The sequence below is a fragment of the Triturus cristatus genome, chromosome 6 (assembly GCF_964204655.1).
Source record: "Triturus cristatus chromosome 6, aTriCri1.1, whole genome shotgun sequence".
In the NCBI taxonomy this organism is placed as follows: domain Eukaryota; kingdom Metazoa; phylum Chordata; class Amphibia; order Caudata; family Salamandridae; genus Triturus; species Triturus cristatus.
In genome coordinates this window covers 960,338,661-960,352,176 of record NC_140589.1, presented here as the reverse complement: position 1 = coordinate 960,352,176, position 13,516 = coordinate 960,338,661, and the positions used below count along the sequence as shown (strand labels likewise).

Here is a 13,516-nt window from a genome sequence, read left to right as displayed (position 1 = left end):
TTTCGCAATCAGGTCAGTTAACATGCCCTTTTTCTCTGGCCAACCCTCACGTATGAGTTCTTTAACTGTTTTTAAGGTGTTATCAAGTTCTTGTTGTTCTTCCCACTCTTCCTTAATCAAACCTGTTACTTCTAGCACTATTACATCACTCACTTTATCTTTCACCTCATCACTCACCTTTAAAGGAGAACGAGAAAGGAAATCAGCAATTACATTGGTTCTCCCTGGTACATATTCTACTTTGAAATTGAACCCTTCTAACCCTATCATCCATTTAGCTATCCTGGGAGTTAACCTAGCTGACCCTTTGGTCGTGAATACGTATGTGAGGGGTTTGTGATCCGTCTTGATGGTAAACGGTATCCCCCAAAGAAAGAATTTAAAATGGTTAGCAGCCCATAAACAAGCCAACGCTTCCTTTTCGATGACCGAGTAGTTTTGTTCAGCACCTTTTAGAGTTCTAGATGCAAATGCTATCACTTGCTCAGTGTTACCAACTTTTTGCGTGAGACTGGCTCCTAACCCTTTATTGCTGGCGTCCGTGGAAAGGTAAGTGGTTTTCGTGGGATCAAACCTTCCCAGGAAAGGAGCTTGGGTAATGCAATTTTTTATGTTTGCAAAAGCTCCCTTGCAGTCTTCATTCCACCCAAATGGTGTTTTATGTTTAAGAAGATTTCTTAGCGGTTCTACTCTACTTGCATAATTTTGAATAAATTTAGCATAATATTCGGTTAACCCTAGAAAGGATTTCAATTCCTCTACATTGGTAGGAGCAGCTGCTTCTAGTATTGCTTCCACCAAGTTCATTTTAGGTTTGATACCTTCACTGGAAATGGTGTGTCCTAAATACTCTACAGACTTTACCCCTATTTGGCACTTGTCTCTTTTTAAGGTAAGACCTGCTTGACTCAATTTTTCCAGGGTACCTCTCAACCTGTCATTGTGTTCCACCTCATTCTTGCCAAAAATCAAAATATCGTCCTGGAAGCACATTGTGCCAGGTACATTCTTGAGTACGTGCTGCATGATTCTTTGAAATGCAGCTGCCGCTGAGGCTAACCCAAAAGGCATACGGAGATACTGAAACGCCCCTAGCGGTGTAACAAAAGAGGTAAGATGTCTGCACTCTGGATGTAACTCTACTTGGTGGTAGGCTGATAAGTCAAGAACACTAAAAAAACTGGCATCTTTAATTAATGTAAGAACTTCATGTATTCTGGGTAGCGGGTGCCTGTCTACCCAAATTTCTTTATTTAAGTCTCTAAGATCAATGCAAAGCCTAATGTCTTTGCTGGCAGCCTTGGACGTGATTGCAATGGGAGACAACCATTGGGAACACTCAATGGGTTCTATGACCCCTAACTCCAGCAGTCTGTCTAGTTCTTTTTGTAACGGTTCATGCATTAAATGAGGAATAGGCCTCACTTTATGTGCAATGGCCTTAGCCTTGTCTTTTAGTTTTATACAATGCTGGTAGTTCTTAAGTAGGCCTAATTTATTTGTGAAAACCTCCGGGAATTCTTCACAGATAGTTTGTCCACACACTGATCTGTCCACTAAAAGAACTTGGTCAGTGCTGTTGGGATCTAGCTTCATACCCAGGTCTTTTTGATGTCTCCAACCAATTAAATTGGATCCTTTCTCTGACACATAGATTTTCCCAACTGTGCTTCTGCCTTTATACTCAATTCTCATGGTAGTCATCCCCAACAACGAGATGGAATCTCCCCCATACCCTCTGGGTTTTATATCAGCTTCTTCAAGAGTTCCTAATTTGTTAGGAAATAACTCTTCGAATACTTTGCCATCTAACAAAGTGTATGGGGAGCATGAATCAGCAAAGACTTTTACCAACTTGTTGTCTACCATGATGGTGCATTCCGGAAACTTAACTGTACTGTCCTTGTCTTCGACCTGAAAAATAAACTTATTATCAGCTGGTACATTTTCTGAATCAACCAAGGAAACTGTCATAGAATTATTATTACATACCCTGGCTATGTGTCCTTTCTTGCCACAATTATGGCATGTAGCACTCCTAGCAGGGCAAGAGGGACTATTAGGCAAATGTGCAGGATTACCACATCTGTAACATTTAATTTTGACACTTGAAGTACTCACATTTTTTAGTTTAACCTCCTTTTCCTTTGATCTGTCTTGCTTGACAATAGCATTCACTTCATGACATTTAGTATCATCCCCCACATTAATCTCTTTTATGCACTCCGCTGTGTGTTCAACACTTAACGCTATATCCACTGCTTGTTTAAGATCAGGATTTCCGGTCAACAGTTTCTCTTGAATTTTATGGTTGTTCGTACACCTGACCAACTGGTCTCTGATGAGAGAATCAGTTAACCCTTCGAAATCACAAGTATTAGACAACCCCTTAAGAGCTGCAATGTATGATTTGACTTTTTCACTCTTGCCTTGAACCCTTGAGAAAAATGTATGTCTTTCCAATACAACATTTATCGCTTTACCAAACTGTTTCTCTAACTTATTCATCGTAGCCAAATACACATTGAAATCACCGTCACTACCTCCTTCATCCTCTGTATCAGGTCCTTCCAAATTATTATAAATTTTCCTACCCTCTACTCCTAGATTATGTAGCAAAATATGTTGTTTCCTGAAATTAGAAAATGTGTCTCCTCCTATCGCAATCAAATACGATTCAAATATGACTCTCCAATCTTTCCAACAAATGGCAGGATCCCCCTCTTCATTGAGAAAAGATGGAGGTAACGCCATATTTAACGCTGCCATGCTGGGTGACCCTGACTAGAACAGTCACCTACAATAATCAAGAAAGTGGAAATTGGTGACAAAACTATAACCAAAGCAATTACTCAGTATTACCATACAAGGATGGAAGACAAATTTAAGGGATAAAAGGTCTTAAAATGCTACCACATGTGAGAAAGTCTCGTTGGTCACATACAATATGATAGGATAGCCCACCAAATTCGTATAACCTCACAGCATTGATAGGCAAAAGACAGCTGTGCCTATCAGCGTGTAGAAGAAGGTCACTGTCAAACTAGGAACTAGAATTTCCGCTATATAAAAAGAAAAAGCTGTGCCCATCAGCGTAGAGAAAATCTGTGGAAACTGAGAAATGAAATGGAACTGTATTTACTTGGCAGCTGATGGAACGATGAATCTGCTGAAGAGAAATTTGAGCCACACGGGGCGCTCTGTGCGATGAAATCTCCTCAGAGGTGCACCTCGCTGAAGTGAATACGGACACCACACAGAAGAAATCTCCGCCGCTACACCCCCACAAGTAGTCTCACATCAGCAGCACATCCAGCAACACCCCGAATCTGCCCTTCGCTTACAGGTGTAGAAACCGATGAACTGCCGCTTACCGCAATGGTTGGAACCGCAACACCAACTTGTACAGGAATCCGGTGAGGGGAAAGCGCCACAGAAAAAGCGATAATTTACAGCTTCGCTCACAGGTACTGTGGGGCATTTGACACCATTACCCTCTCCCGTTGTGGTGGACGGAGCAGCGCCACGGAAATGACAGCCGGCAGGGAGCACTGCACAGTAGAATCAATCTCACGGCCACAGCGCTGTACACACTGACTAGGCTGGACCGAGTACCAGGAACCATGAGGGTATTGAAAGATAAGCGATGAAGGAAGGAGACGCTGAAGAACTGGAACAAGATCCCGAAAGGATGGACAAGATTTGCTGATCAGCTGGGGATGGTGGTGAACTGCCCCCACGCAGTGTTCGTCGCCAGTGATATAATGAAGACGCCTTATAAGGTATGACAGAGTTTATTAGTCACCACCATCTAAGTCCTAACCTTTCTCTCAGAAACACCTCGTAAGGAGGCTCACTTAGAACGTTGCCATAACAAGGGTAAAACCATTATGGAGGAAAAGAAAGGGGGGGGCGGGACAAACCAAGATTACAACAGTAGCGTATGCCAGATTTCCATAGGTAGCTACAGTCCTTGTGGCAGCTACAGTCCTTGTACCCGCAGGTCCGTAAATGGATGCTGATCCTTTCCCAACAGTGTAAAAGTCAGATATTTTGCACCAGTAGCATGTGGAAAACACTCTTCCCTCTCTTGCAATGCATATGAATACTATTCAGCGATGTCTAAGCCAACAAGACCACCTCTGGACAGTGTTCTACCTCACCCCCTTTTGCCGGTGTAATACAGTCTAGATCCTCAGACTAGAAACCGGGTAACCTCAGACAGCTCCATTAAATATGTGAGACTCTACCCGTGCCAATGCTGCCTCCCCAGCATGTTCCTTGTTCATTGCATGTACCCTGACAGGAGTACAGTGTAACCTGAACATGAGTTTGTATTTTGGCTGTCACCGTTGCTGGTGCCTAGCATGTGTTAGCCCTGAGCGGGATGCCCTCCCACATTTTCACACCCAGTGTGATCAACAGCTCCTTATCCCAATAAAGCTTAAAGTGACACTTGAGGCCATTGTGCTCAGAGTTCAAATTTCGATGCAGCTAAGAAACTAAATGTTAAAGTAAGTGATGGGGATAGTTTCTCAAATTGTGTGGGTTCCCTTGTTTCCCTCACTTTCACCCTGGGCTCCAGGGCCCAACGTCTCAGTTGGAGATAATTAAATCTTTCGGACTCAGAGAGTGAAACCTCTCTTTTCATTACTTAAAAGGATTTATCATTCCACCTTCCCCCAGATCTAGTCTCTCAGCTTGAAACTCCTGTCTTCTATCCAGACTTTGATCGGTGCTCCCTTTAAGCCTGAGGGGATAGTCGAATTTCTGAAGTTGAAGCGAGAGGGGTCGAAGGAAGATAGTCCTCAATCCCTTTTTCATGCATACATTGCCCCACATACTAAAGGCAGTTCAGGTATTGGTGAGCGATATAGGTTCTGATTTGTGCGGCCTTATTACCCACTGTATCTCCCCTAGGGGGCTAGTGGCCAGATTTTGAGCAGTAAAGCACCATAGTTTCTCGTTTCACCATCCAACCCGGTACCACTCAATTAAGAACTGGAGCTGTGCGGACTAATGAGGTACCAGCATTCCACACTGTCTGGTATGGTCAGTGCATTGTCAATGGCTCATTCTGGGTCTTTCCATCACCACACAAAGAGGTACAGAGGTCCTGTATAGTCTTGATGTCGCTAATTTAGGAGCTTCATTTTCAGAACCGCTGTCAGCCGACCCATGATATGGTGCGATTGTGCCATGATAATAGATTGACCTTGACTGCTCTTAGTAAGCCCGATAGGTTCTCAGTAGCGCATCTGCATCGGTTGAGGGTGGGGTAAACCTAATTCCCAGGTAACATATCCCAGAGGTCAACTATCTATATATTGTTTTTTTTTATGGACTATGAAATAGGTTGGTGCCCCCTCAATCAACACGATCACTCGCATTTACACAAACTAATGATAGTAAGATTATGTTCTCCCCCTTCCGTCATGCAGAGTCGATGAAGCTAAAAGGGCTTTTTCATGTCATTGCTCATGCCACGTCCCTGAATGAGCCAAGTCAGATTGACATGGATCAAGAAAGGCAATGCTGGATCTGGTCATTTAGCCAAAATTTTCTTTAAAATCTTGCTCAGTTTAACCATCGGCCATATTGCTCTATCCATAGAGGGGGGTTATTCCTGGGGCTCTCCAAATTAATTGAAGATCTTCGTAAGGAGAGTCAGCAGTAAAATAGGGGGGAATGTCATCTGGAAGGCGACCGTCCAGCCCTGGGCGTCAGTCACTTTAAGACTTCTGATAGCACAGAGCACCCCTGCCTTGACTACGGGCTCCTCTAAGTCGGACTCATTAAACTTGCTAAGTTTGGGAATGCTAATGGATCTTAGACTTACTACCTTACAGGCCATCTGCTGCCTCTGCCTTGTAGAAAAACTGGTTGAATATTCTGAAGCATTCCAGCTTTGCAGCCTCCTCTGCAGACCCCATGCTTGCCTTTTATTTCTAGTGTGTGGGCATGGCCTGCTGAGCACGCAATTTGTGAGCGAGGCATTTACATACTTTATTCCTTCCTCTTGATAACGTATGCCCAAACTTGATAGAATATGATTTACTCTATTGCTCACAGTAATTTGGCCCAGCAGCATTGTCCATTTACGCCAGCTCACCCTCGTATGTTATATCTGTTGAACTTTAATTTCCAGAGGTACATGCGTGAGCTTAGCTAGTAGGGCTTCCCTTCGTTTCTTGAGCTGGGCCACCTCTTCACATACGTGTGTGGTAAGAATGCTTTGAGTATGTCCCACACCACCTCTTCCTTAACCTCTTTTGTATGATTATGTGTTGGGAATTCTTTAATCATTGTTTCAACCGCATCAAGGGGCTATTCAGCAGAGCGCTGCCTAATTTTCAACATCTATTGCGAGGTTCTCACTATGAGGTACACGAGTCACTGGTGCCCATCACCGTGCCTAGGCCGGACATCATCCTGGGTTGCTGCTCTCCTGACTCTAGCAAGACTATCAGTCTCTTGTCTAAGAGGTGGAGGTCAGTTGTAGCATACTTGGGGTGCACCGTAGAGAAGGCTGAGTAGTCAGTTCCTAAGGCATACCTATTACGCTAGACCAGGCTTCTCCAACGAGTAACTCTCCAGCAACCTGCTAATAGCTCTCCTATGTGCAGCCTGGCAACTAAATTTGAAGATTTTTGATTGGTTGAATTAATATATGTATACCAAAATTAAAACTTGTGTATCTGAGGCAAAAATGTGTGCATTTTCACAGCTCAGAAGAAGTTTGGCGAAAAATGGTTGAATTTCCAAAACGTATTTAAAACTCATATTTCAGGGAGAAATCGTGTGGCTTTTGGGAGAAATATTATTACCTTGATGCTTCGGGAATTGCAGCTATGGCTGTTATGTATTACCCATTTAAAAGCACCACTCCATCCCCTCCTCTTTCATACTTCTTCACAGTACATATTTTGGAAATAGTATCAACTGTTAATTACAACCGTTCGAAAGAGGAACATTTGTGGTAGCAGTCTGTATTTTAAAAACAGTGTTATTAGCTGTTCTTTTCTACGTGCTTACACTCCTTCATCATTGGTTTTCACCCTACAACATAGGTAAGGTAGGAGGGTTGGGAATTTAAATATTGACGAGACACACCCACTTTTTAGCTTCCCACATGTGTGTTTTTTTAAACTTCTTCGAAATATACTTGCCTGTATCTTACAACGTAAAGCTCAACGTAGTATTGGCGTTAGATTGTGACATGATTCTATCTTTTGGTGGAGCCAGTGTTAAATATGCGTGGGTTGGGTGTGGGATGTTTGCATACTCTCAGTTTCTACTTGTGGCCCTAATAGAATTTGAAGCCCTTCAATAAAGAGTAGCAATTAGATGTAGTAGGTTTTACAGTGGACATGCTTTATCCCATTATATTTTTAAACTTGTTGTAAGATTCTGACATAACATATATGAAAGGAAAAGCTCAAGTTGTGAGCTTTCCTAGTTCAAAGACCTTTTGCTCAAATTAATGGATTAAGCGGGAAATTTGCATTTCTTATTTGCTGATATAGCTCAATGTTAAAATGGGTTACCTTCTTGGTCTGACTAGCCTGTTAACATTTGCATTACACACATTGTAATCAGTTTTGTCATGTTCATCCATTTTAGCCAATTCTACCCATGCCAAGAAAACTCCATTGGGCAAGACCTCGTCATCCTCTCCATCGTCTTCAACTCGGACAAAAGCTTCCAAGGATCACACCTCGACGAAAGCAGGCACCTCAGGGACTCCAAAGTCACACAAAAAACCTGCAAAGCAACTTTCTCTTCCAGCAGAGGACGCCAACCTGCCTGCGCCCTCGGCCACCGTGACACCCACAGTGGTAGTAGTCGTAGAAACGCCAACAGACAATCCTGCTATACACGCTGAGGAGAATAAACCAGAGGATCTTCATTTGAATTCGAACTCGCACGCTACTGACGAGCAGCAGACTCTGTCTCTAGTGGATCATCCTGGGTTGGAAGATGATCAACCTCATCCTTTGATAGACAATCACCTCAGTGCTTTGTCAGATGCACAGGACAATCCACAGACTAGTAATCCTGCATTCCTTCTCACGCCGGCTCTGGATTCAGGTCAGCTCCTTCTGTCTGAGCCGGAAACTGATACCCACAAAATTAATTTGCACCAAGAGAGTTATCTGACTGTCAATGGAGAAATCACAATATGGTAAGAATCCGTTAAACAGTTTTTCCTGTTCCAATTCAATTCTTTTTTACAACTTTGCTCCACAATGTAATTCATCCTGGGGATTGTTCCTTTGCAGAGAGTTCCTCTGCAGTTGGTTTGGTGGGGCTCTGATGGTATGATTACATTGAAGAAACAATCCCAAGGGTAAGATAAAGGGAGAAAAGGAATGGGTTTTTGTTGTCTGTTTTTGTTGTATCTACAGGATGTGAGACTGGATTTATCTGTAACTTGTATAACAGGAGAGACACACCGCAAGAAAAAAGTCCCATATGAATCTGAGGGTTTCTGAATGTGCCATTGTTTTCCTGGAGAAAAAAACATTTTTCTTAGGCTTTCCATGTTGATCTAGTATCAGGAGGTGACCTGTAGAGGCTGGCAGGGAACGGCGGTGGAGGGCGGAGGTGGCCGGGGAGGAGGGGAGATGTTTGGGGGGGATGACGCTTACCTTTCATTGGCCGCTGTCTCTCCTCCATCTGCTTCCTTCTTCCTGCAGTCCCGGCAGCAGGAAGCAACCAGCTCCCTGAGCCAATAACAAAGCTGCAATGCTGCTTTGTGATTCGTCTGAGCGCCATGGTTTGGCTCTCAGACGGGACAGGGAAGCTTTGCATAATCCTCACCAGGCTGCATTGCACATGCAAAGTGTGCATGACTGTTTGGTCGGCCCATGGGGGCCGGCCAAACAGTCATGCGCATTAGGGAGAGTGCAAACCACTCCTCTCCCTGTGCCATCAGCCCCGCCTGCCCTAAACCAGCCCTGCAGCTACAAAAAATAAAATGATAATAACGACACTGTCATAATTTTATTTTTGCTGCTCTGCGAGCAGTGGGGCGACGCTCCTCCACCTTAGCAGAGGAGCCGCCCCTAGAGGTGACCTCTGCAGTGGGTGTAAATACATCAGTTACCAGAATTTCAATTGGAAGATTATACCAATGCATTCAGTCGCACCGTATTGGTGAATTTAGAGCAAGTAGGCTGTGGAGCGTAACCCTTCTCTCCTTTTTCAGGAATGTTTAGAGAAGGCACTCTGATGCTTAGTTTGAAATCAAGAATCCAATACGACGAGCAGTTGAAATAAATAAGGAAATCCCTGGGTCGTCCTTTGGGGCTGGCAGAGGTGTAGAGTGCCCTAGCATTGAGCCCCCGTGTGATCTCTGGAGGTTTGCCGTCCTCTGGCGGCTTCTAGGGTTATGAATATTTTTTCCCTCTACCTCACGTATCTTGGGAAATGTGTTTTGCCATTCTCTCCTTTACCCCTTCCTGATGAGGTGAAAGGAACACATTCGCAGGAAGATTGGGAGGAGAGGTGAGAGGAGCTAAGAGTCCAGAGGAGCATAAATAAAGAAGATGAGGGCAGCGAGAGGAAAGAGGACAGGGACACCAACGGAGGGGACGGAAGGCACAAGACGTTGGAGAGGAGAAGTGACCCAAATGATATAGCGGCAATACAGGAATTGCTGTTTTTCTCATAGAGGTGGAAGGAGCAGAACTCGTCGAACATGTTCAAGCTGCCCTTGTATTTATTTCCTTGGTTGCATGATTCCTTTCAGTCAAGTCTGGTTAACAAAGTGTAAAGCGCAACTTTGAGAGAAGGGCCAATCAGTGCAGCTCTTGTGCGGAAAGGGCAACAGTTTTGTGAGTGAGATTCCCATCGACCTCGTAAGCTGTAGGGTGCGGCCATCCTGATCTGCAGTCACAGGCTTTATTATTGCAATGACATGTATTGGTTAGGTGGCAATGTAAACACAGTGATGGAGATTATGGTCCTTGTGTAAGCCGGGGGGCTGTTTCTAAACTGTGTCCAGCTTTCATAAATTACTTTGCTTACCCCAGTGAGGACAGATCGGCTTAAATTGCTTTTGCAAGGGAAGACCAAATGGTTCATTGGAGGCTTGAGAGTGAAGACCCCTACAATAGCCTTCACTCGAATAATGAATTTAAAATGAAATTCTGAAAATAAAAGGGATTCTAGGACAGTAGAGCACCAAAAGCTGGCACCATGGACCATTTTTTGATGGCGGCAAAGCCCATTTCCTCATTCTCTGAGAATATTCATGACCGCGCATTGGATTCGAGTGGGCTCTGGCTTTAATCCACCAAATTTTCCCAAAGCCCACTGACACTTTGCTAGAGAAGCAGACCCACCACCCTCTTTTCCTTGCCCAGCACATGCCTATGACTTTGCTGACTGTTGATGCTGGCACAAAGAGGCATCTTGTACCCCAACCAACATGTCATAACGGCTAATAGCTGCTGAAAGAGAATGGAATTCACCACCCTCAGGCGGTTCCTGGCTGGCGGCCATAGAGCATGCCAGCACCGATATACTGTGTCCACTTGTTCAGTCATCTGTTGAGTCCTGTCCCAGGAGCCATCCATCACTCTCATGCTATGTACAACTATTATTATGGGGTTGCCAACTGAATGTACGATTAATAAATGTTGACACTGATGGCAGTTGGCTGCTAGCCTGGTATTACGTAGCGTGAAACGTGCACTGGCATACTAGAACAAGCTGGATGCTTGAGCCTCTGTGAGGAGGGTATTCATTGCATTTCGCTCAAATGGTACTCAGCTGAGCTACTGGAAGTAAAATGTGAAAATACTTCTAGTGAAGGGTTAAAGTAGCCAAAATGGATATGGGACATTCCTGTCAGGATTTCTTTGGCAGTAGCCCTTATGCTGAGCTGAGCGTCTCTGCCAGCCTGCTAAATTTAGGCGGATGAACCCTATGACCAACCCAGCATTGCTAGAAACTTAAAAAGAGAGACGCCACAGTGATAATTGTTTTTGTTATGTTCAGCACTTCATACTGCACTTCTGATTTTTGTACGTGCTGTAAATAGCATATTGTTCCCCAATTTTATGATAATCAATTTAGTGACCTTAGGATGGTCGCGGGCTGTGTCTGCATTCCTAGGATTTTACCTTGTGACTTGCAGCCAACGCAGATATAAGCAATAAGCATTCACTAATTCAGCCACCTTGCCAAGAATATCCATGAACCTTTGAATGGGTGGCACAGAACCTCTGCTTGGTGCACATCACAAGCTAGATGATCATGAGTAAGAGATTTAGGTAGGGGAAATGAATTGCTTTTCCATTTCTCTGTACCATGGGCAATAGTAGCCTTTCAGATCATGGCAATGTTTCTCTTTGCAAGGTTACTATCAAATTAATAAACCTAGTGCCTATTTCTTTCTAATTCAGTTGTGGCGTTGCGCCCAGTAAGCCTACCTCTGGTTCCATTACTTCAACCCTCCTGAGATCTCAGTTACCGTTCTTACTATATCACTCTAGTATGCGGTCGGACAATCCCATACCAGGTAGTAAAAGCCAGCCTCTGTATGATTACATCTCTGACATGCTGTGTTTGAATGCATTTAGATTTTTGCCAGTTTTCTAGGTGTCAGCTATGCCCTGTGGAGGTAATTAACTCTCATTTATTTCAGCTCTGCATTTTATAGATACCTTAGCCATGTTCCTCAAAGTTGTGTCACAGTCATGGTCTTCGATATCTATCTGCAGGTCTTCTTCCCACTTTTCTTTAATCTATGTTATAAGTTGTTCACTGCTGTTCGAAATTCATGATATAGGCGATTCTGTGCTTTTCTCCACAAACTCATATTGAGGATGTCGATCATAACCTGACATGCGAGAGGCATTGCGAGAGAAATTGACCCATCATCAGGCGAGCTTTGTCTACGAGAACCTCAAATGGCCTAAGTGCCCCATTCATTCACCTGCCCATGGTTGAGTTACGCAGTTGTTACTCCAAATTTCCAAGACTCGCTTCCGTTTATAGTTACATGTTCATTCCTCTCAGTCTCACTATTGTCGTACTGCAGCCATGAAATGTCAAAACTTTACCTTATTCTTTTCCACAGTGTAGTGGCTTGCTTTCTTGGCTCTTTGCAAAATCACACCTCTGTCTCTAAAACTTTAAGTGCTTGCTGCCACTTTTCTGGGGGGTGTTTTGAAAGAAGAGGGTCTTGCAGTGACTCTATAAGCTCTCTCCGCTGCATATTGTTTTGGTAATTCTTGAGTCGCTGCTGCCTGTCCTAAACCATTAGTCTATGTCATTTCTGAGTTGGGGTTGGTTTTTGGGAAACCTATTATTCATACATTGTATTTCTGGATCACCTTAGAAATCTTCACAAATTCCATGAATCTGAACTGTTCAGTCAGTTTATCATAGTTTGCATTTTACCGATTTGCGGTTATAGAAGTGAGATGGAAGGATCAGCGTTTTTGATTCTGTCAGCTATTAACAAGGATCATCTCTGAGTAAATTCACATCAATGACTACAGAGCCAATTTTGCTTTCGAGGGCCTCCCTAGTATCCTAAATTGCCTCTAGTATTTGTAGACCCCTCAAACACCTATTGTGTTTGGGGTGTCTCCATATCTGATATAGTTGTTTGTTCTTCTGAGGCTTTCCCTGCGTCTGGATATTTGGTCATCTTCATTCTCCCCATACCCAAGGTGCTACTGAATTTGTAATGCTCAGTTTCTCTCCAGCATTAGGATAATCCTCGCACCCCAGTGACTAGTGGCCACCGATTTCCTGTAGTCTGGAAACCTCTTTAGCACTTATTCTGATTCTGCTTCTGAGCCCAAAAGATCATGTATAGTTTGGATACGCGTCTTCTGTCGAAGGAGCTCATTTATTCCTCCTGGTACTGATATCACCAGCACAGCCCTGCATTCCATCTAGGATACCATAGATCCGACTGGGATGCTTGAACTTGCCACGTGCCTCCCCTTTTTTTCTAACACAAATGTAACATATATTGCTGGTTTTAATAATTAATTACTTTGAAAGCACTTAATTGTACATATAGTACTTCTCTTGGGATTCACGTGTTTTATTGTAAACTTCGATCAAGTTACCTACGTAACTGGTCTGCAACGATGTATTTTTTTGTTGATGCATTTTTTTCTCCGCGTCCACTTATGGGAATATTGCTGATGGTGTCTTTTCAGTTATCTAGTTCAGTGAAGTGCTATTACTCCAAGGAGATAAGCCATCCATATAAATACATTAATAAATGATATGACAAATTAATAAATCGCAATAAATTAATAACATAACAGAATATACATGAATAGATAACGTTAGCTTCTATATTCTGTTAAAACTCATCACAACATGTACAAATGTGTATTCTGTTAAGGTTCATCAATAACTGTACAAAAGCCTTAAAACTATTTTTCTAAACGTGTTTCTTTAGCTCATGGAAGACTGGAGTATAATCCCCACAACCTAAATCAGCATGGAACTCAAGCCATTAAAATTTGAATCAAAAGAC

General features: G+C 43.3%; 1 protein-coding gene across 4 annotated transcripts in view; it reads left to right on the top strand.

The window, feature by feature from the left end:
- PHACTR2 (phosphatase and actin regulator 2) overlaps nt 1-13,516 on the top strand; it is a 458,184-nt gene that overhangs the window by 347,174 nt on the left and 97,494 nt on the right. For all 4 annotated transcript variants that reach the window (XM_085611660.1, XM_085611661.1, XM_085611662.1 and 1 more), the window contains one exon: nt 7,624-8,185. In XM_085611660.1, coding sequence (XP_085467786.1) covers nt 7,624-8,185 — 562 coding nt within the window. The remainder of the gene's footprint in view (nt 1-7,623; nt 8,186-13,516) is intronic.